Source organism: Micromonas pusilla (assembly GCF_000151265.4).
Source record: "Micromonas pusilla CCMP1545 genomic scaffold MICPUCscaffold_10, whole genome shotgun sequence".
Classification (NCBI taxonomy): domain Eukaryota; kingdom Viridiplantae; phylum Chlorophyta; class Mamiellophyceae; order Mamiellales; family Mamiellaceae; genus Micromonas; species Micromonas pusilla.
In genome coordinates, this window is record NW_003315891.1 from 1,162 (window position 1) to 24,221 (window position 23,060).

The 23,060-nt window shown below is 69.5% G+C and overlaps 10 protein-coding genes across 10 annotated transcripts in view; 5 read left to right on the forward strand and 5 right to left on the reverse strand.

Annotated features, from left to right (window-relative positions):
* MICPUCDRAFT_41488 (uncharacterized protein) overlaps window positions 1-2,512 on the reverse strand; it is a gene marked incomplete at both ends in the record, with an annotated part of 3,391 nt that extends 879 nt beyond the window's left edge. Inside the window, 2 exons of the mRNA XM_003061546.1 lie at window positions 30-1,148; window positions 1,436-2,512. Coding sequence (XP_003061592.1) covers window positions 30-1,148; window positions 1,436-2,512 — 2,196 coding nt within the window. The remainder of the gene's footprint in view (window positions 1-29; window positions 1,149-1,435) is intronic.
* Window positions 2,513-2,645: 133 nt separating this feature from the next.
* MICPUCDRAFT_50932 (uncharacterized protein) lies at window positions 2,646-3,857 on the forward strand (the record flags this gene model as incomplete). Its single annotated transcript, XM_003061309.1, has 1 exon — window positions 2,646-3,857. One exon carries the CDS (start codon window positions 2,646-2,648, stop codon window positions 3,855-3,857), a length of 1,212 nt encoding a protein of 403 aa, XP_003061355.1.
* Window positions 3,858-3,965: 108 nt separating this feature from the next.
* On the reverse strand, window positions 3,966-4,640 carry MICPUCDRAFT_44681 (uncharacterized protein; the record flags this gene model as incomplete). Its single annotated transcript, XM_003061547.1, has 1 exon — window positions 3,966-4,640. The coding sequence occupies one exon, from the start codon at window positions 4,638-4,640 to the stop codon at window positions 3,966-3,968; it is 675 nt and encodes a 224-aa protein (XP_003061593.1).
* A 432-nt stretch (window positions 4,641-5,072) lies between these two features.
* Window positions 5,073-6,290, forward strand: MICPUCDRAFT_50934 (uncharacterized protein; the record flags this gene model as incomplete). Its single annotated transcript, XM_003061310.1, has 1 exon — window positions 5,073-6,290. The coding sequence occupies one exon, from the start codon at window positions 5,073-5,075 to the stop codon at window positions 6,288-6,290; it is 1,218 nt and encodes a 405-aa protein (XP_003061356.1).
* A 137-nt stretch (window positions 6,291-6,427) lies between these two features.
* MICPUCDRAFT_50935 (uncharacterized protein) lies at window positions 6,428-7,069 on the reverse strand (the record flags this gene model as incomplete). The annotated part of the gene is made up of 1 exon (XM_003061548.1): window positions 6,428-7,069. The coding sequence occupies one exon, from the start codon at window positions 7,067-7,069 to the stop codon at window positions 6,428-6,430; it is 642 nt and encodes a 213-aa protein (XP_003061594.1).
* A 175-nt stretch (window positions 7,070-7,244) lies between these two features.
* On the forward strand, window positions 7,245-9,243 carry MICPUCDRAFT_41491 (uncharacterized protein; the record flags this gene model as incomplete). Its single annotated transcript, XM_003061311.1, has 2 exons — window positions 7,245-8,878; window positions 9,204-9,243. 2 exons carry the CDS (start codon window positions 7,245-7,247, stop codon window positions 9,241-9,243), a joined length of 1,674 nt encoding a protein of 557 aa, XP_003061357.1.
* A 693-nt stretch (window positions 9,244-9,936) lies between these two features.
* MICPUCDRAFT_6454 (uncharacterized protein) lies at window positions 9,937-10,608 on the forward strand (the record flags this gene model as incomplete). Its single annotated transcript, XM_003061312.1, has 1 exon — window positions 9,937-10,608. A coding segment is annotated over one exon (672 nt), but the record flags the coding sequence as incomplete, so codon positions are not given.
* Window positions 10,609-10,855: 247 nt separating this feature from the next.
* MICPUCDRAFT_50937 (uncharacterized protein) lies at window positions 10,856-12,976 on the reverse strand (the record flags this gene model as incomplete). The annotated part of the gene is made up of 1 exon (XM_003061549.1): window positions 10,856-12,976. The coding sequence occupies one exon, from the start codon at window positions 12,974-12,976 to the stop codon at window positions 10,856-10,858; it is 2,121 nt and encodes a 706-aa protein (XP_003061595.1).
* Window positions 12,977-13,124: 148 nt separating this feature from the next.
* Window positions 13,125-15,605, reverse strand: MICPUCDRAFT_50938 (uncharacterized protein; the record flags this gene model as incomplete). Its single annotated transcript, XM_003061550.1, has 1 exon — window positions 13,125-15,605. One exon carries the CDS (start codon window positions 15,603-15,605, stop codon window positions 13,125-13,127), a length of 2,481 nt encoding a protein of 826 aa, XP_003061596.1.
* A 184-nt stretch (window positions 15,606-15,789) lies between these two features.
* MICPUCDRAFT_50939 (SNF2 super family) lies at window positions 15,790-22,633 on the forward strand (the record flags this gene model as incomplete). The annotated part of the gene is made up of 5 exons (XM_003061313.1): window positions 15,790-16,087; window positions 16,261-16,562; window positions 16,782-18,747; window positions 18,891-19,037; window positions 19,178-22,633. Exons 1-5 carry the CDS (start codon window positions 15,938-15,940, stop codon window positions 22,631-22,633), a joined length of 6,021 nt encoding a protein of 2,006 aa, XP_003061359.1. The 5' UTR covers window positions 15,790-15,937.
* Window positions 22,634-23,060: the final 427 nt, after the last annotated feature.

Below are 23,060 nucleotides of genomic sequence, written 5' to 3' on the forward strand. Positions count from 1 at the left end.
GTCCCCAAGTCCATCGGGGTCGCGATGACGTCCGGGTACGTCGGGATGTTCAGCGCGACGATATCCACGGGCTTGTGGAAGATCTCGTCCTCGTCCGCGTTGAGAAGCCGCGTGAGAACCTCCTCCGCGGTGATCCGCCAGTCGTTCTTCCCGTCCCACGACGACGCCGCCGCAGACGCCGCGTCCGCGTCGTCGCACGCGTCCGGCTTGAATCGCTTTCGCATCTTCGCCGCGGACCACCCGTCGTAGTCGTCCGCGACGACGTTGCCGTCCGCGTTGTACTTGGCGTTCCTCCTCGCCGCGGTGTCGGCTTTGCGTTTCAAGCGCGCCGCCTCCTCCGCGGCGAGCTCGGACTTGAGCCGTTCCTCGCGCGCCCTGTCGTTGGCGCGTCTCTTCATCGCGTCTTGTTCCTTCTTTCTCGCTTGCGCGTCCACGTAACCGGATACGGGGATGTCGTGGAGGCCCCCGGGCGCCGCCGCCTCCGCCGCCGCGGCCGTGGCAGCGTGGTGCGCCGCCGCCGCGTGCGCCGCCGCCTGTTTCATCGCGTCGTTCGCGCCCTGGACGCGCCCTGAAAGGTTCCCAGCCCCGCCGAGGCCGTGGAGGCTGGCGCCGCCGGGAGTCCACGCCGCCGCGGCCAATCGCGCCCTCACGGTGGCGGCGACGTGGTCGTTCGCCGCACCCGCCGAAAGCGCCGCAGACTGAGACTGCGCTGCTGACCCCCCGTGATGAATGACCGTCTCGCGATCGCCGCCCATCGCCTCGAACGCGGCGAGCTGCTCCTTCAGCGTCGCCGCGTGCCCCCGCTCCGCCGCCGCCGCCGCCGCCGCCGCCGCGGGCGCCCCCGGGTCCGCCGCCGCCGCCGCCGCCGCCGATCGGGTCCCGAGCCCCCTGCTCTCGATCTCGCTCATCACCGCGCGATGTTTCTGCAGCGACAGCTCCGCCGCTCTCGCCTTGGCCGCGTACGACGCGAGCTCGGGCTTGAGCAGCGCGACGAGCGCGGCCTGCTCGTCGTCGCGCGCCGCAATGAGCGTCGCCTCGGCCACGCGGTGCGCCTGAAGCTCCGCGAGCTGCGCGGCGTGGACGACGTCCCGCAGCCGCACTTCCTCGTTCACGAGCTCGCGATTCACGCGCTCCTCGAGCCCGAAATTCTGCTCGAGCGCTTGCCGCCCGAGGCTCGCGGCGAGTTGCGCGAGCGCGTTTTGACCGCCGACGCCGAGCGCCGCCATGAGCTCCGCGGGGTTGAGGCTGAGAGTAATTGTCCATACGAGCGAACGTCGGGGTGGAGTTGAAAGGCGTCAGAAGCGGAGTTGAAAGGTGTCGAGGTGTGTCGGGATTGAAACCGAGGTGTGGGCGGAGAGAGACGGTGGCAAAAGTCCTTAAGGATCGGCGTTCACAACGCCGACGAGGTCGTATGGGAACCAGTGTGAGATAGAACGCGCCCGCCGTTTTGCGCCGCCGCGCCCATGGCGGCCATCATCTCCGCGGCGCCCAAGCCGGCGATGGAGGACCCCGGGCCCCCCGCGGACATGTTACCCGCACCCGCGGCCGATAGCCCTGGTTTATGGATGCCCTGGGCGGTGTGGGACGCGAACGACGCCGCCGCGGTCGCGGCGTTCGCGGCGACGATGTTCGCCGCGTTCGCTGCCGCGAAAAACGCGGCGTTTGCGTTTTTTCTCGCCGCCGTCGCGCCGACGCCGATGCCCGCGCCGCCGCCGCCGTCGAGGCCGAGGCTGCCGAGGCTGCCGAGGCCGCCGCTCGCGGCGGCCGCGGCGGCGTACGCCGCGAGGTTCTCGCGCGCGGACGCCGCGCCGGCGGCGGCGCCCGCGGCCGCGGCGATCGCGCCCGCGTCCAGGTCTCCGACGGAGGTGAGATGCTGATGACCTCGACCGCGATTCTGCTGCTGCTGCTGCAGCTGGCTCGGGGGGTGTACGACGCCGTGCGTCGCGGCCGAGGGTGCCGCGGGTGCCGAAGGGTCGTCCGCCGCCGCCGATCCGTCGTGGCGCGCGACGAGCGACGACGACGCGCTTCCCAGGGTCTCCTTCAGCGTCGTGCGCTTCTTCTCCCCGTCCGCGGGCCGTCGCGCGCCGGCGAACACGCCCGCGTAGTCGGATGCGACGACGCCCGGCGCGTTCGCGCGCGCGCCGGCGACGTCGTCGACGAGATCTGGATTTTCATCACCGACGCCGGCGGGAACCCCTACGACCCCAGCCTCGGCGCGCTCGCGAGACGGCGCGACGGTCGCTCTTTCCGCGATCGACGGCGGTTCCGCGGTGACCGCGGTGGTCGCGTCGGCGGTCCGCACGCCTTCGCTCGCGTCCGCGCCCGTCGCGCGATCCGCCGCGCCGCGTGGGTGTTGCTCGATCGCCGAACCTGGAAGTTTCCCCCCCTCGCGCTCGGGCGCGTCCGCGGCGGCCGCGGGGGCCGCGCGCGCCTCCTCGCCGTTCCACGCCGCGAGCGACGGCATGCGCTGCAAGGGCGATTCCGGTCTCGGTTCGCCGCCCTGATCCGTCATGTCGCGGGTCGCGCGCGCGGAATGCCGCGGCGGACGACGAAGGGTGTTCATGTGGACACCCTCACCGAAGTTTCCAGAAGTCGCGTCGCGTCGCAGAAAAAAAAAATGCGCGCGATGACGCCGCCAGATCGTCATGCACCCCCACGCGCGCGGTCCCCGGCACAGCCGGCGTCTTCGGACGTCGCGCGAGGCGAGAGGCCCCGCGGTGTGCCTCCTCTGCTCGCTCGTCACCGCGATCACCATGGTGTTGATCCTCGCGCGAATGACGTACACGCGCGCGAGGGAGCACCACGAGGTGGCCGCGATGTTCGACGCGGGGCGCGAATCCGCGGCGCGATCGGCCAACATCGCGCGCCCCGCGGGCGGCGGTCTCGGCGGCGTCAACAAAAATCCGAACCTCGACGCGCGCGGCCGTCCCCGCGACCCGGCGTTCTTGATGTGCGGCGCCGCGGACGACATGTGGAACGTGGAGTACGGGGGCGACGTCGTCGCGACGCCGGACGTCAGCGCGGCGGCCGCGCCCGGAAACATCATCAGAACCCCCACCGAGTGCTGCATTCGGTGCGCGAAGACGAAAGGATGCAACCTCTACGTGTTCGGCGGCGAGGGCAGACGCGGGACGCCGGAGGGGATGAAGTGCTGGCTGAAGCACACGCACGACCCGAAGCATCCGGTCGTGCGCGCGGAGGGCGAGGACGTCGGGTGGACGTCGGGCGCGCTGATGAAAGATTACGACGCCGGCGCCAGCCCCGGCGCGGGAGCCGGCGGCGGCGGCGGGGATCGAACCGGCAGCGGCGGAGACGTCGTCGTCCCCGGCGCGGTCGCGCTCGATACCCCCGCGGGCCGGATCGAGATCGAGCTCATGCCGGGCTGGCACGCGGCGTCGGTCGCGCACGTCGCGCGGCTCGCTCGCGAACGCGGCTCGTGCGAGAACAGCTGCCACCTCTATCGCGCGGAGCCCGGGTTTCTGTTGCAAGGCACGCTGAAGAGCTTCTCGGTGAGGCCGAACGAAGAGACGAAGCGCGGGCCGAAGGTGATGGAACGCGGCGAGATCGGCTGGGCCGGCGAGGGCGCCGGCCCGGACTTCTTCGTCTACCTCGGCGACCGACCCGCGACGCACTGGGGGACGGGGCACACGGTGTGGGGTAAGGTGACGGACGAGTGGAGCTTACGCGTGGCGGACGCCATCGTGAACGGGCCGTCGCACACGCCGGGGGGGGAAGGGACGATGCGGTTTCTGAAGGACTTCATGTACTTCGACGTCGTGGAGAGCGAACGGCCGCCGCCGCCGTCGTCGTCGTCGTCGTCGTCGTCGTCGTCCGTCGGCGGCGGCGGCGACGTTTGAAAAGAACGAAACGTAACGAAACGAAAGAGTAGCGATACGGAAACGTAGCATCCATTCGACGCGCGTTCCTACTACTGTACCGCACCGTATCCTACCAAGGCACCACCGCTACGCTATCCTCACGCACTGCTTCGCGCCCTCGTACTCCGGCGCGCGCAACCCGAACTCCTCCTTCATCCGCGGCGGCACGAACCGCCCGCCGAGAAAATGATGCGCGCCCGCGAACGCCGTCGCGCCAATCTTCGGCGCCGTCAGCGAGACCAACGTCTCCGGCCGCATCCCGTCGCCGAATACGTCGCCGTCGTCGACGTCCCACCCGGACGGGATGTCCACCGCGACGATCGGCGGCGGCGACGCGCGCTGGTGCAGCAGCGCGAGGAGCGCGTCGAACGGCGCGCGAGGCGCGCCGGCGAAGCTGAAACCGAACATCGCGTCGACCGCGACGTCGTGCGTCTCTCTCAGCGGCGGCGGCGGCGCCGCGCCGCCGCCAACTAACGCGTCCGCGCTCACGAACGTCACCCCGAGGGTCTCGCACTGCGTGACGAGGCCTTCGTACAACGCCTTCCCCGGCGACCTCTTGGGGTAACAGACGGAGACGTCGTACCCGAAGTGCGTCAGGTGCCTCGCCGCGACGAGGCCGTCGCCGCCGTTGTTGCCCGGGCCGGCGATCACGAGGACGCGCGGGTGGGTCTCGGGCGGGTACGTCTCGCGAATCGCGCTCGCGACGGACAGGCCCGCGAGCTCCATGAGCTGGTCGATGCTGAAGCCGTACTTCGGGGACATGAGCTCCTCGTCGATCCGCTTCGCCTCGGACGAGGAGACGTGCGTCGTCGTCGCGGCGGTGGCGCGCGACGAGGGTTCCGTCGTCGTCGCCATCGTTCTGGTTTGTTCGTCGGAAGAAGAGAACGACGACGACGACGACGACGACGACGACGACGCTCGGGAGACGCGGGGCGGGGCGAGCCGTCGACGCGACGCGTCGCTGAGGGATGCGATGGAGGTGGGGACGACGCGTGCGCGCGCGATGGAGACGACCGCGGCGCCGCGCATCGACGCCGGCGTCGGGGAGGAGTGCGATCTCGAGGCCCGTCCGGTCGGATATCGCTTTCTTTTTCTGTTCGCGCGAAAAAAAAGAGACGCGACCTGACCGAGCTAGAGCTCTCCGTCGGCGATCCGCGGCCCTCGGCGGCATACCGCCCGCGCACGATGCACGCGATGACGTGCCAGCCGGGACGCGCGATCGCGCCCGTCGCGCGCGTCGCGATCGCGTCCGCGCGCGGGGCGCGCGACCGCGGGGCGTCTCGGCCGCGGGGCGTCGCCTCTAAAGGGCGTTCAAACGTCGTCGCGGAGAGAAAAAAAAAATATCTCCATCATCTTCGTCTCGTCGCGCGCCGAGCGTCGGGCGGCGACGCCGCCGGGGCGGACGAGGACGACGATCCGTACACCATGGGAGGCGAGTTCTTCGAGGAGTGGGAGCGAGAGATGGTCAAGTTCTGGCGTCTCTGGAACGAGGAGCACGCGCGCCACCGCATCCGCGACAACGACATCGTGTGGATGGTGAGGCTCGGGCGAGAGATCCCCGCGTTCGCCAAGCCGGAGACGGTCGCGGCGGGCGCGAAGAAACTCCGCGCGCTCCTCCCGGACGCGCACGTCCCGATCATGATCCAGCGCGAGCCCGGCATCGTCGCGGACGGCATCGACTTCGTGCGCGCGTCGAGAAGCATCTTAGACCTCCAGGACCTCCTCTGCTCGAGCGATCACTGCCGCGACGTGACGCGCGTCATTGAGCGCGCGCCGCGGCTCCTCCTGTGCGAGGACGTGCGCGCGGAAGTCAACGCGGCGAAGCGACGCCTTGAGGAGATCGCGCCGAGCTGCGACGCGAAGAAGGCGATAAGCGAGTACCCCGAGGAGATCATCACGCGGATACAGCTGTACGACGAGTACAGCGACCTGCCCGTCTCGCTTCAGAACATAATCGCGGAGACTTCCGACGACGATGAAAACGAGGCGGCGGATGCGTACGACGCGCGGTGGAACGACTGGGAGCGCGAGTCGTCCGGCGGCGACGGCGTGGGGCTGGTTTCGAACCCGGGGAGAAGAGGGTTGGACGAGAACAGCTGGGATAATCAGTACGCGAGTCCCGACAGCGCGGAGTGGATGATCGACGGATACTGGGAGACGGAGGAGTCTGAGTCCGACGACGGCGGCGGATCACGCGGCGCGCAGCCGCTCGCGAAGAGCGCGTATCGCCTGCGCGTCGAGGCCGCGGCCGCGCGCGGGGAGACGCTCGAGGAGCCGGCGTGGAGCAGCAAGAACAACAACGTCGTGTCGAACCGGGACGAGGGCGGCGACGGCGAGGACAACTTCGAGGGAAACATGGACGCGTTTTGCGACGACGATCCCTCCGCGGACGAGTGCCGCGTCTTCGACTGACGATGAGACGACTGACCGACGAGATGCGCCGCGCCGCGCCGCTCGCTCGCTCGGATTCGTCTCATCCCCGCCCGGTGTACGATCAGAAACGGCTAGCTAGATAGCTAAGGGTGATTTGTAAGACTAACGAGATTCGCTCACTCGGGTCCACTGTCGGCTTCGTCGTCGACGCGAGGACGTTTGGCGTCCGGTGCTTCTTCTTCGTCGTCGTCCGTGAACGTCGCGTCGTACTCGCACGGAATCTCCTCCGGCGCCTCTTCCTCCTCTGCCGCCGACGCCGCCGCCACCGCCACCGCCGCCGCGCGCGCCTCCTCCTCCTCCTCTCTCCTCCGCCGCGCGACGAACGCCTTGTACAGCGCCTCAGCGCGCCGCTTCGCCGCTTTAAACCTCGGGTCCGACTGCAGCGCGAACTTCGCGGTGAGGAACGACGCCCCGCGCGCGATCCTCCCGCTCTGCTCCTTCTCCAGCACGAGCGCCTCGAACGCCGCGTCCTCGCGCGCGGTCGCCGCGTCCGCGGCCGCCTGGAGCTCGTCGATGTCCACGTTCTTCAGCGCCGCGGTCGCGTCGACGCCGTACTTGGCGTTCTCCGTCGGATCGAACAGCGGATTCGCCGCGGGCGTTCGCGACGGGTCCATCAGAACGACTCGCCCGGTTCGTCCCGATCCCGCCGCCGCCTCGGGCTTGACGTCCGCGCTTAGGGTTTGGGACTTCAGGCCGCCGTGGTGGATGCACGGCTTCCCGGGCTGGCAGCATCCGGACAGCTTCCCGGAAGCGCCCATCGGAGGCTTCCCGTCGCGGAGTCCGCGCGAGATCGACTGATCTGACGGCGAAAAAGTTCTTCTCGCTCGTCGCTCGCGCTCGTCCCGTCCGAGCACGTGTTTCGATCGCGAGCAGATAAGGCCGATCTCGCGACGCGCGCGGGTCACTGCGACCCGCCCGCGAATCGGAGTCGCCATGCACGTCGCGTCGCGCGTCGCGTGGACGCCCGTCGCGGCGCCGCGCGCGGCGCGGCCGCGTCGCGCGTCGCCGCCGACGACGACGAGCGCGCGAAGAAGACGCGTCACAAACGGCGTCGTCGTCCCGCGCGGACTCCGCGAAGAAGTCGGCACGGACGCGTTCGCGGACGCGCTGCGCGTGCTCGGCGGCGGGAAGGAGCCGCCGCGACGACGCCGCGACGACGCCGCGACGCGTTCGACGGACCGCGGGAAGAAGCGCGAGGGCGACGCCGCGAAGACGCCCGCGGCGTCGGCGTCGGCGTCGGGCGAGAAGCGCCGATCGGGGAAGAACGACGAGAAGACGTCGTCGTCTTCCGACGCGACGACGAAGACGACGACGACGACGACGAAGACGAAGACGACGACGAAGACGCCTCGTCCCCTGAAGGACGGCGCGCGAGAGGAGGAGCGATCGAAACCGAAACCGAAACCGAAGCGCGGGAGACGAGGACGACGCGGCCGCGGCGGGGGAGCGAGCGCGAACGCCTCGACATCGCGCTCCGACGACGTCGCGCGCGAGAACGACGACGGATGGCGAAAGAGCAGCAAAGAGCAGCTCGCGATGCGCGTCGACGCGTTCGCGTCGCACGCGGAGGCGTTGCTCGCGCTCGAGCGCGAGGCGGAGGCCGCGTCCGCGGCGAAGCTGATCCAAGAGAGCTGCGTCGAGACCGCGGAGGGGCCCTACGACGTCCTCGCGGCTGTGGGCGAGGGGACGTCCGTGGGAAGAACCGGCGCGCTGATGGAGGGATTGCAGCTCGTCGCGACGTCGCCCGGTCCGGGGAACAAGAGCGTGTTTTTCAACCTGAGGGCGATCGACGGGAAGGCGCTGCCGCCGTCCGCGATCGGCATCGGCGACCGCGTCGCGGTCGTCGTCGTGACCGGGGACGCGTGCGCGATCGGCGACGGTTCGAATCCAGGAAACGACGGTTCGAATCCGAACGACGAGCGCCGGCCGCTCATCGAAGCCGTCGTCTACAAAATCGAATCGACGGCCGGCAAAGTCACCATCGAGATCGACAAGGCGACCGCCTCAGACGAGCCCCTCGCCGGGCAAGTGCTGCGGCTGGTGAGGATCCCGGACGCGGTGACGTACGAGAGGCAGCTCGCGGCGCTCAAGACGCTGCGGAACGTCCCGCGCTCGAGGACCAAACCGCACGCGCCGAGCTTGAACATCGTTCGCGCGCTGTTCGCTCGCCGCCGATGTCCGCCGCTCGCGACGGCCCCCCAGGGGGACGAGGGCAGCACGGAGGCGACCACCGCCGCCGCCTCGGAGGAGGAGGAGGCGTCCGCGATCGACGTCGACGCGATGGACGCGATGAACGCGAACGCCGGCGTCGTCGGGTTCTTCGCCGCCGCCGTCGCCGACGACGCGGACTGGGGGAAGAAAAAAATACGCCGCGTCGACGTCGACGCGCTCCCGCCGCTGAAACGCCGGGATGGGCGGGGTCGCTCGAAGGGTTCGAACCCCGAGGATTCTTCGAGCGACCCTGCTTCTTCTTCGATCGACGACGACGACGACGACGTCGACGACGGCCTGGACGACGCGCAGAGGCTCGCGGTGCGCGCCGCGTTGACGGAGAGCGCGCCCGCGGTGTGGATCCAAGGCCCGCCCGGGACGGGGAAGACCAAGGTGGTCGTCGAGATCATTCGCGCCGCCGTTCGATCGGGCCAAAGGGTGCTCGCGTGCGCGCCGTCTAACGCCGCGGTGGATAACCTCGTCGAGCGCCTCGCGGAGCTGGACGACCCGGACGAGGAGATTAATTTCGTTCGTCTCGGCGCGCCGGAGCGGATAAGCGCCGCGGCGACGGCGTCGAGCCTGGACTCGAGGGTGGAGGAGACGACGTCCGCGTTCTTCGAGCGCGAGCGCGCGCGGCGGCGGGAGATCGTCGAGCTCACCAAACGCGGCTGGGCCGCACAGGAAAAGCTCCAGGGGGATAGTAAACGACGTAGGCCTATAAAGAAGGGCGGCGGCGGCGCGAGTAACGACGCCGAAGAGGCGAAGAGGGTGGCGGCGAAGTTGGACGCGCTGCGCGCCGAGCAGAGGTCCCTCGCGAAATCCGGCCGCAAGGTCCGCGCGAGGGCGGAGCGCGACGTGCTTCAAAACGCGCACGTCGTCCTCGCGACGTCCATCGGCGCGGGCGCGTCGAACGTCCAGAAGCTCCCCGCGTTCGACCTCTGCGTCCTCGACGAGGCGGCGCAAGCGACGGAGGTGCGTTCTGGTTACACTAGTCCCCATACGACCGCGTCGGCGTGGTGAACGCCGATCCTTAAGGACTTCCTCTCCCGGCGTCTCTCTCCGGCCACCCCTCGCTTTCAATCCCCGCCCTCGGCGCCTTTCAACTCCGACTGACGCCTTTCAACTCAACCCCGACGTTCAGCCGAGCGCGTGGATCCCGATCACGCGAAGCGAGCGCGTCGTCTTCGTCGGCGATCCGTGCCAGCTCGCGCCGCTCGTGCGGTCGACCGACGCCGCGGCGGGCGGACTCGCGACGCCGTTGATGACGCGCGCGTCGCACCGCGAGCGCTCGGAAGCGCTTGAACACACGTCGTCGTCCGAGGGCGCGGGAGACGACGACGCGACGGGAGCCGCGCAATGGTCTGCGCGTGACGCTCCGACCGCGACGCTCACCATGGGCGTGCTCGGGTGCGCGCTGACGACGCAATACCGCTCGCACGTCGCCATCTCGGACTGGGCGTCGAGGGAGATGTACTCAGGGAACCTCTTCGCGTCGGACGTCGTGAGTAGCCGGCTGCTTCGAGACCTTCCCGGGGTGATGACCACCGCCGCGACGTCCACGCCGTTGATGCTTCTGGACACGAGAACCGCCGGCGGGTTACTCCTCGCCGGGTGCTCGGAGCAGAGCGAGCGCGATATCGGCGGCGGCGGCGCGTCCGCGACGGCGACGACGTCGTCGTCTTCGCTCGCGAACGAGGGCGAGGCGTACGCGGTGACGATGCACGTCGCGGGTTTACTCGGCGCGGGGGTGAAGCCGAGGGATATTAAAGTGCAAAGCCCGTACGCCGCGCAGGTGCGGTTGATTCGCGCCAAGTTGCAGGCGGTCGCGGACGCGGGCGCCGCGCCCGGCGCGGAGCGCGTCGAAGTCGCGAGCGTGGATTCGTTTCAAGGGAGAGAGGCGGAGTGCGTCATCGTGTCCACGGTTCGCAGCAACGACCGCGGCGCGGTTGGCTTTTTGTCCGACCGGCGGCGGATGAACGTCGCGTTCACGCGCGCGCGCAGGCACGTCGCGATCGTGGGCGACAGCGCGACCGTCGGTTCTGATCCTTTTCTGAGGCGGTTGCTCGATCACGTCCGCGCGTGTGGGCTCGCCGCGAGCGCGAACGAGTTCGGACACGTGCACGACCCGACCCTCGCGGCTGACGCCTCCTCGGCGACGTCGGCGACCCGCGCGGACCAGACGACGATCGAAGTCGCGTGATCGCGACGACTGGAGCGAGCGACGACTGTATTTGTGAAATATTCTGTATCATCACACCCTCGCTCTATCATCATATCGTGCGCGTCGCCGTTCGTCCAATGTGAGAATAGGCGTGTGAGTTATGTGTTGTATGTCATTTCTTCGACGACGACGCGAGCGTCTCGAGCGCCTCGGCTTCGACCATCGCGACGCCGTCGAGGCCTTGCTCGAGCATCGCCTTCATCGCGGCGGCGACGTCGCCCACCGCGCGCCGCGCGTTTCTCTTCAGCGCGGCCATCTCCTCGCGCAGCGCCGCGCATTCCGCCTCTTTCGCGCGAAGCTGCTCCGCCCTCGACTCCGCGATCTTGGCCCACGACTCGCCCTCGCTGCCACCGAACGCCAAGTCAGCCTTGAGCGACTCGAGCTCCTCCCTCGTCGACTCCAGATCGCTCTTCGTCATCGCGAGGTCCGCGCGCAACACCGCCGTCTCTCGGTCGTTCGCCGCCGCCGCCGCGGCTCGGAACGGCGGCGCGACGCACGTCGACCCGAACGCCGGCGGGGTGTCGCCGCACTCGCTCGGAGAGGAGTTAAACAGCGCGTTGTCCTTCGCCATCGTCCACGTCCCGCCGGGCGTCTTCGACCCCAACGCCTCGATCCGCTGTTTCAGTCCCGGCGTCTTTGAAAAACCGGGTACGCCAGACTCGATCCTCTGTTTCAGACCCGGCGTCTTCGCCGCCTCCGACGGTTTGCCGACGCTCATCCTCCGTTGCTCCTTCGCCGGCGTCCTACACGAGGCTTTATTAGGGTCATTCGCGTCGCCCGACTTCTGACGCGTCTTCGCGAGCGAGCTCGCCGTCGCGAGCGTCGCGCGGGACGCCGCCCTCGCCGCGCGCGACGGCTTCGCGGCGCCCGCCGCTGCCGCCGCGGGTTCCTCGACGATCGTCACCTTCTTCGCCGTCGCCGCCGCCGGTTTCTTCGCTGCCGCCGCGGGGACGGCCGCGGAGACGGCGGCGGGGACGGCCGCAGGCCTCGCCGATTTCGCCGGCGGCGTCATCATCTGCGCCGCGAGCTTCGCGTAGTACCCTTGGTTGTTCCACGAGTCGGACAGCTGCTCGCGGAGTCCCTTCTTCACGACCCCCGCCGGCGTCGGCGGCTCTTGGTCGATCGGAAGGACGTCCTCGGCCATCTGCATCAACGCCGCGACGCGCTCGTGGACCTCCTGGACCGCTCTGTCCGCGCCGGCGCCGGCGCCTTTCGGGTTTTTCCAGCTAGGGGGGTTCGAGTTCGGATCTTCGGGGGACGAGTCCTTCTCCGAGCTCGACGCCTTGCGCTCGCCGCCGTCGCCGCCGACGCGGCCGCCGCTGCCTCCACCGCCGCCGCCGTTCGCTTTCGCGTTCTTGAGCGGCTGCCCGGGCGTGACGACGCCCGGTTTGACCGAATCCCAGGCCATGAACTCGCCGTACCTCGACGGCGCCGTCCGGCGGCTCCCGCGCGTGACGCGACCGGTCGGCCGCGTCGTCCCGCCCGCTGCGGCCGCCGCCGCCGCCGCCGCGGCTTCGTTGGCGCGCATCGCGTCCGCCGCCGCCGCCGCGTTCGCCGCCTCTTCCTCGCTCATCTCAGGCTCCTCCTCCTCTTCTTCTTCTCCGTCTTGGACCACCGCCGCCGCCGCGTCCTCGGCGGACTCGCTCCTCGGCGCTTTCCCGGCCGTCGCGTTGAACGACGGGATCTCCTCCGTGTCGCCTTCGTCGTCGTCGTCGTCGTCGTCGTCGTCCGCGGGCACGCCCCGCGCGTACGGCGTCCCGGGCTTCTTCCCCGTGACGTTCACCACCTTTGGCGTGGTCTCGTCGTCGTCGCGCGCCGCGCCGCGCGCGTTCGGTTGGAACGGCGTCGACCCCGCGTTCGTCGTCTTCGCGGGCGCCGCTTCCGGTGTCGTCGCTTCCGGTGACGCATCCGCCGGCGCGGATCGCGCCGCCGCCGGCGACGGCGCGGCGGCGGCCTCCTTCGCCGCCGCCTCCGCCGCCGCGGCCGCCGCCGCGGCCGCGGCGGCGGCGGCGGCCGCGGCCTTCCGCCTCGCGGCGCGTCCGAGCCCGGGCTCCCGCGTCGGCTGCGCGACCGGCGCCGCGGCGTTCGCGGCCGATCTCGCCGCCAAAGATCTTTTGGATTTCTTCGTGTCCACCAACGGCTGACACGTGAGTCCGGGGATGTGGAACCCGGCGTAGCGGTTCGCCCCCGGCGCGGCAGCTTTCGCGTCGTTACTGACGTCGGTTAAGGTCATCGCGGCCGGTGTCGCGTGCGGTCTGGGCGCCTCGCGCGTCGCGTGATGGTCGTCGGCGGTTCCGAGGATTACGAAAACGTCTACGACAGCTTTTTGGTTCCCCTTTTATTAAATTTTTTTTTTCTACAAAAAAGCTGTCGCGGCGGCGCTACTCGCCCTCCGCCTCCTCGCTCGTCGTCGCGTCCGTGTACTCGCTCGAGTCGTCGAGGTCGACGACGCGATCCTCGACGTCCGCTTCTACGCCGTAATCCACCGCGCGCATAAGGACGTCCTGGATCACCTCGGACGCGCGAGACGACGCCGGCCGCGACCCCGGCTCCGAAGGCGCCAGCTGGACGTACCCGGACGACGCGGTGGACTCGAAACTCGCCTCGAACTCCTCCTCCTCCTCCTCCTCCTCCTCCCGAGCCGCCGCGGCGCGCTGCGGCCGCGGCAGCGCGAGTCGCGTCTCCGCCTCTTCATCGACCCCGACCTCGACGTCGCTCGCGACGTCCCGGGGCCCCGAGCGCATTCGCACGGTCGCGAACTCTTCGAGCGTGAGATGCCGGTCGCCGTCCGCGTCTTTGCCGCGAAAAAACGCCTCCAACGCGTCCCTGCTGCCGTCCTCCTGTCTCACGACCGAGGGGAGGTTCAGCTTCGCCGCGACGTCGGGGTTCTTGCGCAGCGCGATGATGAGCTCGCGGACGTCCACGCGCCCGTCGCCGTTCTTGTCGAGCCTCCGAAACAACGACGCGAGCGACGCGTCGACGACGCCGCCGGACGGTTCCGGCGACGGCTCCGCGACGACAACCGCCCCCGGGGCGACCAGCGCTCGGCCGACATCCTCCTCCTCGTCGTCGTCCTCGTCTGGATCCCTCGACGGCGTCGTCGCCGCGCGTCCTCCTCCTCCTCTCCGCGAGGACGGCGAGGACGGAATCCGAACCGGCGGGCGGCTCGCGTCTCGCATCGCGTCCAGCTTTTCCGCCGCCTCCGCCACCTTCGCGCGCTCTTCCCGCAGCGCGCGCCGCAGCGTCGCGACGCGCTCGTCCGACGCCTTCGCCTCGTCCTCCTTGGCGTCCGCCCTCGCTCTCGCGCGCGCCAGCTCCTTCCGCAGCCCCGCGATCGATGTTTCCAACCTCGCGATGCGCTCGATCGAGTCCCCGCCGCTCTCCACCGCGCCGACGGCTTTCGTGACGAGCGTGTGCACCGCCCTCGCGCGCACGACGGCGCTGGACGCGCTCGACGGCCGGCTCGGCGTTCGCGACGCTTCCAGTAACGCCTCGTTCAGGCGCGTTATCTCCGCGTTCGCGTCCTCGAGCGACGCGTCCACGCGCATCGCGTGCGTCTCGAGCGCGTTGACTTGCGCGCGCAACGACCGAAGCGCGGGTTTCGAGCGCGCCGCGCTCGCCGTCGCGACGGACGCCTCGTCTCGCGCCGCCGCCGCCACCGCCGCCTCCATTCGACACAACCGTCTCCAGTGCGTCAGCTCCTTCGTCAACCCCGCGATTTCGCCCTCGAGCGTCGTCTTATTCTCCCTAAACTCCACCAGCGACGCGTGCAGGTCCCTCTTATCGCTCCGGAGGAGCTCCGACTCGCGCGTCGCGTCCTCGGCGCGTCGAAGCGCGTGCTTCGCCCGCCGTTCGCTCGCGGCGACGCTCTCCCGCGCCCTCTCCGCGTCTTCCGCGCTCTGTAACACCCCGCCGTCGCGGGAGCCGGGCGCGTCGTCGGGTCCGAACGCGAGCTGCGCTCGCAACGACGCGTTCTCGCGCTTCAAACGCGCGATGTCTTCTTTCAACACGCGAGGGTCGACCCAGTCGTCGCATCGAACGCGGAGCTTCACGAGCACCGGGCGATCTTCAATCTCCGCGCGCGTCGGCCGCGGCGGCGTTCTCGAGGGCGTCACGTCCGCGCGCGTCGCGTCCACCGCGCGGTCGTTTAAGATCTTCGCGAGCCTCTTGACCTCGGATACGTACACCTCGTTCTCGACTTCCAGGGTGAGGAGGCGGCGCGCCGCCGCTTGCGCTTCCGCGGACGGCGGCGGCGTCGGCGGCGGCGTCCGCGGCGGCGGCGGCGCGACGGCGGCGTCCGCCTCGTCGTCGGACGACGCGTCGTCTCTCGCCCCGGACCTTCGCAGCCTGCGAATCTCCGCGTCCGCTCGCGTCGCGTCCGCGGTCATCGACCGCATCTTCGCCTCCATCTCGTTGTGCCGCCGTCGAAGGTCCATCACTTCCTCCGCCAGCGTTTCCTTCTCGCGCGTCAACAACGTCGCGACCGCGCACTCGCCGCGACGCGTTGACCGCGGCATCGCGCCCCCGGGAGCGTACGCCGTCGGACCCGCGCGCGTCGCCGGCGCCGGCGCGCTCGTCGTCGTCGTCGTCGTCGTCGTCGGGTTCGCGTGAGGGCGCAAGCGCGGTCCGGAGGACCATCCCGCTCTCGCGCCGGGAGGGGGCGGGGGCGCGGGCGGAAGGCGATCGCCTCGGCCACTGCGCGGGATGGGCTGGCCGATGACCCACTGCGACGGGCTCAGGCGGTTCAGTTCCGGCGGAAGACGCGAGCGCGGCAGCCGCGGCTCGAGCGCCGCGCCCGGACGCCGCGGGTCGCCGCGGCCCGCGGTGTCGTCGAACCGCCGCCGCGCGTCCGCGACCGCCATCGCCGCGCGCGTCGTCCACTGACGACTACGGACGACGAGAACGTTTCTGGGAGCAAACGGCTCAAATCGCAGCAATCGTAATCGCGCGCAGTCAGCGTCGATCGAGCTGACATCATCGTCCGCCGTCTTCGTCGCGACGCGCTCGCCACTCCCAGCGGCGCGAGTCGTACGTACCCCGGCGTCCCCCGCGGTGCGGCGAGACTCCGCGCGAGGACGCTCGAGAGGGAGGCGCTCGAGCGGCGGGATATCGCGGTAGGAGGCGGGCTCGCGCGGCGGCGATCGATCCGTCGAAGCATCCATCCATCGTCCGCCCGTCGTCGTCGTCGCGCGCGATGGCGGAGACCGCGGGAGGGAGCCGGCTGGATCGCCTGATCCAGCTCCTCGAGACCGGCTCCACCGCGGCGGCGAGGAACGAAGCCGCGAGGCAGATCGGCGAGATCGCCGCCGCGCACAGCAACCAGCTCCCGAACCTCCTGCGACGGGTGCGACGTCGCCGCGTCCCGTCGTCCCGCGCGTCGGTCGTTCCGCGGGTGCCCTAATTTATTAATTCCTCTCCGTCATGGCGTCGCCGTCCGAGATCCATCCGCGCCTCTCCCTCACGACCCCTCTTACCCTCTCCCGCGCTCGCCGCTCCCTATCTCCGCCGCCACCGCAGATCCGGTACCTCTTGAAGAACAAACAATGGGAGACGCGCGTCGCCGCGGCGAGGACGATCTCGCACGTGTGCTCCGGGATCTCGCACGCGACGGTGGAGGACGTCGCGAAGCTCGAGGGCACGACGGCGGACGCCGCGCGCGCGGACGCGGCGAACCTTCCGAAGCCACCGTCCGGGGGCTCCGAGAACGCCGACGCCGGCGAGGCCGCGGACTTGACGTTCGACGAGTTCGACATCGTGGGCGTCCTCGAGCGCGCGGCGCCGCTGCTCGCGAACAAGGTGGACGCGCTCGACGCGGCGGCGTTCAGGCGCGTTCTATTTCACACTGGTTCCCATACGACCCCGTTGGCGCGGTGCACGCCGTTCCTTAAGGACTTTACTTCCCGGCGGCGCATCTCTCCGCGCATCACCGCTCGTTTTCAATCCCGACACACCGCGACGCCTTTCAACTCCCAAGTCTGACGCCTATGAACTCCACCCCGACGAACGTTCGTCGCTTCGTGCGGACCCTCGACCCTCAGCGACGACGCGAAACTCTCGAAGGCGGAGCGATTACGACGCGCGAGGCTGACGCTGCGGCAGCGCCTCGGCATGTCCGTGAAAGAGGAGGACGACGGCGACCGCGACCGCGGCGACGACAACAATAAGCCGCCCGCGTCCGGGGTCAACACCGGCGCGTTCATCGACGTCGACGACTTGCTCGGGGAGGACGACGTGGACGACGAGATGATCAAGAGGGAGCCGGACGCGGAGGCGGGACCGAAGAAGGTGGACGCGACGGATCTCGGGCAGCTCAGCGCGCGCGAGCGGAACCGACTGAAACGGAAGCAGAAGCGCGCGGCGAAGGACGACGGCAGCGGCGGCGCGCCCGCGGCGAAGCGCGCTGCGACCTCGGGGAAGGGCGGCGGCGTGAGAGACAAAGAGCTCGACGCCGCCACCGCCGCGGAAGCCGCGGAGGACGACGACGAAGCCGCGGAGGTTGAAGCCGGGGGCTGGCCGTTGTCGCGCACGTGCGAGAGCCTCGCGTACTCGCTCTTCGCGCCTCGATGGGAAGAGCGCCACGGCGCCGCGGCCGCGCTGCGCGAGGTCTTGCGGCACCACGCGTCGATGGCCGCGGTGTCGCGACCGCCGACGCGCGCGACGTCCGCGCCGCCGGGCGCCGCCGCGGAGGCGGCGAGAGCCAACGCGGCGTGGCTCGAAGACGCCGCCGTGCGTCTGCTCTGCCTTCTCTCCCTCGACCGGTTCGGCGATTACGTCGGCGACGGCGTCGTCGCGCCGGTGCGGGAGACGGGCGCGCAAGCGCTGGGCGCGTCGCTGTTACCGCTGCCGCCGACCGCGGTCGAGGCGGTCACGAGAGCGGTGCTGGTGTTGTTGCGTCGGAAGGAGTGGGAGGTGCGTCACAGCGCGTTGTTGGCGTTGCGATACGTGCTCGCGGCGCGCGCGTCGCTCGCGCCGCGGCTGCTCCCCGCCGCGCTGCCCGCGGCGACGAGAGCGCTGGACGACAAGGACGACGACGTCCGCGGCGCCGCCGCGGAGGCGCTCCTCCCCGCGGCGTCGCACCTCCCGAAACACAAAGACGAATTCCCGCCGTTGCTTCACGCGTTGTGGGGTTTGCTCGGTCGTCTGGACGACCCAGATTTGCTCACGTCGCCGTCCAACGTGCCCATCATGTCGCTGATTTGCGCGCTGTACGAGCTCCCGGAGACGACGAGCGTGCGTCCCACCGCGGAGGAGAACAGCACGCTGAAGGACGTCGTCCCTCGAGTGTTTCCGTTCGCCGCGCACCCTATCGTGGCCGTGCGCGTGGCGGTGTGGCGGACGCTGCGGCGGCTTCTCGCGAGCGGCGGCGATGAGAATCCAAACTCTAAACCGGAGTGGCTCGACGCGCTCTCGGAACCGATCCTGCGACTGCTGTTCCAGGCGCTCCTCCTCGAGGAAGACGACGAGACCGCGACCGCGGCGTCCGACGCGTGGAACGACGTCCTCGAGCGCGCGGGCGACGACGCCGTCGCGAACGTGGTCGCGGCGCGCGTCGAGGGTTGGTGCTCGACGACGGCGACGACGACGGGCGCGAGGCCGGACGCGAAGCTTCTGTACGTCGTGTCCTTGGGCGGCGGCGACACCACCGGCGCGGACGAGCGCGCGCACGTGTCCACGAGCGAGTGGACCGTCTCCACGGCTGGGCGGTTCCGCGCGATCGAGGCGCTGTCAAAGCTCGCGGAGGTTTTGTGCGGTCGCGGGGGCGGCGCCGCCGGCGCCGCCGCGAAGGCGTTGGAAGCGCAGGTGGTTCGTCTCATGGCGTCCAACCGCGCGACGTGGCGGCTCACGGGCGCGCACCTTCTCTCGAGATGGCTCACCGCGATCCCCCCCGGGTCGCCGAAGCCCGCGCTGGAGGCCCCGGGCGCGCGGTTGGGTGAAATCTTAGCGGCGACGAATCCGGCGTATCCGTCCGCGCCGTCGCCCGTCGGGTATCTCGAGCTCGCGAAGGTGAGACTGCTTCCCATACGACCCCGTTCGCGTGGTGCACGCCGTTCCTTAAGGACTTTTCCCGTCGTCACTCTTCACCCGCGCTTCCCTTTCAACGTTTGACCGGTAAGACGTTCGACTGACCGATCGCTTCACCCACGCAGGTGGTCGAGAGGGTGAAGACGGAAGCCGCGGGGTTGTTACGCGCCGCCGCGAGCGCGGGGGTGGCGCCGACGGGGGAGGTGCCGTCGCCCGCCGCGGACGGGTTCGGCGCGGAGCACGCGGGGACGCTCTCCGCGGCGATTCCAAAGGTGGGGTGCCGCGCTCCCCGCGCGCGAAGCGAAGCGTCCGTCCGGCGTTCTTCCTCTCTCTCGTCGCGCCTCGCCGCGCCGCGTTTGAACGATTCGATTTTTTTTTTCTTCGCCCGCCCGCCGACCGCCCGACTTTGGAGCCGTATGTCGACCCGGCGCTTCGCGCGTCGGGTCGCTTCGACGCGCTCGTCTTACTCCGTCGTCGTCGGGCTTCTTCCCCTCGTGTTGGCGTGGCGTCTGATCCTCGCGGTCGGACGTTTGCTGCTGGCGTGGCGTCTGATCCTCGCGGTCGGACGTGCGCTGCGTCTGATCCTCGCGGTCGGACGTGTTACCTGCGTCTGATCCTCGCGGTCGGACGCACGCGCCGCAGCACATCGCCGTGCGCGGCGGGAGGAGGCACCGCGTCGACGGGGGTCACCCTTTCGCGGGCATGGACGAGGGCGTCGCGCGTTCGCGCGCGCGCTCCTACACGAACGAAACGTCAGGGCATAGCAGGTTTCCCCAGCCTAGCATTGGCTCCGGGAGAAGTATCGTTGCCCCCACATCTTCAGAGCAATCTCGAACTCGACTCTCGATTCGATCGTCCGTCTGACCCGTCCGACCGCGCGCGCGTCGCTCCGGTCATCGCGCGATGCTCACGATCGATCGACCCCTCCTTCCTTCCTTCCTCCCTTCCTTCGAACGCGACGCAGGGTCCCGCGGCGGTGGAGTCGGCGCGGTCGCAGCTCTTGGCGTCCGCGGCGTACCTGCACTCGGAACAGACGCGGTTACACTCCGGCGTCCTCGCCGCGGCCGCGTCCGCGGCGGTCGCGTTCGGCGCGCTTCCCGCGAAGCTGAACCCGTTCATTCAACCGCTCATGAACGCGATCAAGCGCGAGAGGGACGAGCTGCTTCAGACGCGAGCCGCGGACGCGCTCGCGGGGTTGATCAAGCTCTGCGTCGGGCGGACGCCGTCGCCGGTGGGGAAGATCGCCGGGAACGTGTGCGCGCTCGCGTGCGCGGACCGCGCCGAGACGCCGAACGCGCTGGTGGAGGCGGACGCGCCGTCGGAGTGCGGCGCGAAGGAAGTTTTGTCGGACATGTCGGAGTTGTCCGACGCGGCTGTCGCGCGGCGCGGCGCGGAGGCGACGTTACGCGCGCTGTCGTCCGCGTTCGGCGCGTCCGTGTTCACGTCCGCGCCGAAACTCTGGGAGCTCATGGCCGGGTCGCTGACCGCCGCGGGAGCCGCCCCGCAGGCTGTGGTGGACGGATTGCAGATCCTGAAAGTGTTGGGCCCAGTCGCGCACGCGGACGTGCGCGCGTCGGTGCTGGAATTACTCCCCGTCGCGTTCGACAAAGCCACCGCCGCGGGTTCGTCCACGGCGCTGCAGACGACCGCCGCGCGCGCGATCGCCGCGCTCGCGCTCGCGGCGCCGTCCGACGTCGTCCCGTCGCTCCTCGAGCGGATCGTCCCGGCGTTGGAAAACGCCGGAGAGGCGGACGACGCGGCGGCGAAACGACGCGGCGCCTCCGCGGTGTCCGCGAGCCTCGTGCGCGCGCTCGGCCCCGCGCTCGCGCCGTTCTGCGTCCTTCTTCTCGTGCCGCTCATGGGTCGCATGTCCGACCCGCACGAGAGCGTCCGGGAGATGGCAACGCGGTCGTTCGCCGCGCTCGTGCCGCTGCTGCCGCTGGCGCGCGGCGCGGCGCAGCCGGAGACGTTGTCCGACGCGCAGAAGAAGCGAAGCGAAGCGGACGGCGCGTTTTTGGAAGCGTTGCTGGATAACAGCAAGGTGGAAGACTTCGAGCTGCCGTTTCACTGCAACCGCACGTTGCGACCGTATCAACAGGAGGGCGTGAACTGGCTCGCGTTCCTGCGAAGGTTTAAACTCCACGGCGCGCTGTGCGACGACATGGGGCTGGGGAAGACGCTGCAGAGCACGTGCATTCTCGCGGCGACCGTCGTCGAGCGTCGAAGAGAACGCTTACCGAAACTCCCCGCGCTCGTCGTGTGCCCGCCCACGCTCGTCGGTCACTGGGCGCACGAGATCGGTCTGTACGTCTCCGAGGACGTCTTAAAGCCGCTCGAGTACGCGGGGTCGCCTAACGAACGCGCCGCGCTTCGGCCCGACATCGAATCCGGGGAATACGACGTCGTGATCATGTCGTACGACGCGTTACGGCAAGACGTGGAGTATCTCACGACGAATAAATCGTTTTCGTATTGCATCCTGGACGAAGGCCACGCGATTCGGAACCCGAAAGCGCGTATCACGCAGGCGGTGAAGAAGATCCGCGCGGAACATCGGTTGCTTCTCTCCGGGACGCCGATCCAAAACGACGTCGTCGAGCTCTGGAGTCTGTTCGATTTCCTCATGCCAGGTTTCCTCGGGACGGAGCGCGAGTTTAAGACGTCGTACGGCATCGCCGGCGCGCGGTCCGCGGCGGCAAAAAAAGGCGGCGGCCTCACCGAAGCCGGCGCGCTCACCATGGGCGCGCTGCACAAGCAGGTCATGCCGTTCGTCTTACGGCGGACGAAGGACGAGGTTCTGAAAGACCTCCCGCCGAAAATTATCCAAGACGTCTACGTCGACCTGAGCGTCAACCAAAAGAAGCTCTACGACGCGTTCGAAGGAAGCTCCGTGAAGAGCGAGATCGAGACCGCGGTTTCCGGCGGCGGCGGCGGCGCCGACGGCGACGGCGCGGGCGCGACGTCGCACGTGTTCCAAGCGCTGCAGTACCTGAGGAAGCTATGCTCGCACCCGCGGCTCGTGAACGGAGGGAAGAAGGCGGTCGGCGGGAAGGTTTCCGCCGAAGACGCGTCGCCAAAGTTTGTCGCGTTGAAACAGATCCTCCTCGACGCCGGCATCGGCCGCGACCCGGACGTCGAGAGGGAAGATCAAGAGACCGGGGGCTTCGCGAAGAAAGAGAGCGAGAGCAGCGGGCACCGGGTGTTGATCTTCACGCAGCTCAAGGGGTTGCTCGACCTCGTCGAGGAAGAGCTCTTCGGGACGATGATGCGAGGCGTGTCGTGGTTGCGTCTGGACGGGTCGGTCCCGCCGACGCGACGGTTCGACGTCGTTCGGAAGTTCAACGCGGACCCTTCCATAGACGTGTTGCTGCTCACGACGCACGTCGGCGGGTTAGGCCTCAACCTCACCTCCGCGGACACCGTGGTGTTCTTAGAGCACGACTGGAACCCGCAGAAAGACTTGCAGGCGATGGACCGCGCGCATCGACTCGGGCAAAAGAAAACCGTCAACGTGTACCGGCTTCTCACGAAGGGCACGATGGAGGAGAAGATCATGGGGCTGCAGCGGTTCAAGCTCGACGTCGCGAACGCGGTCGTGAACACGGACAACATGAGCCTGTCCGCGATGGACACCGGTCAGATGCTCGAGCTGTTCACGGCGGACAAGGGGGGCGGGAAGGGCGGCGGCGGCGGCGGCGGCGGCGGCGGCGCGGGGGGAGGCAACGCCGTCGCCGCGGCCGCCGCGGACGCGGCGAGCGGCGGCGTGAAAGCCGCGCTCGTCGGTCTCGAGGAGCTGTGGGACGAGAACCAGTACAAGGAAGAGTTCGCGTTGGACGGCTTCATCAACAGTCTGAACGCGAAGGGATGAGCGAGCGTCGCGTTGTTAGTTTCTATTTTCGCGCGACGCGACTCTGACTTCAGAAAAAGAACCGACGGATGTTGACGTTGAAATAGTGTAAACCACGCCGCCGCTCTCGCCCCACATCAGATCGACCCGCGCGTTCGCACGATGGCGCCGCCGCGCACGGGGACGCGCGTCGCGGTGATGGACGTCCTCGGCAAGGTCCTCGCGGACTACCGCAAGGATCGAAGACTGTGCGTGTCTCTCTCCCTGGGCATGTGCGGGCTCGCGTACTACACGATCCAGAACACGTCGCAGCCCAAGCTGGTGAGCCAATTCGCGGCGGCGAGAACCGAAGCGAAGGCGCGCGCCGCGGCGAGGGCGGCGAAGCGCCGGGATCGAAAGAAGAAGATCGCGTCCGCCGCGCCCGGCGCTTCCGACGACGCCGCCGCGA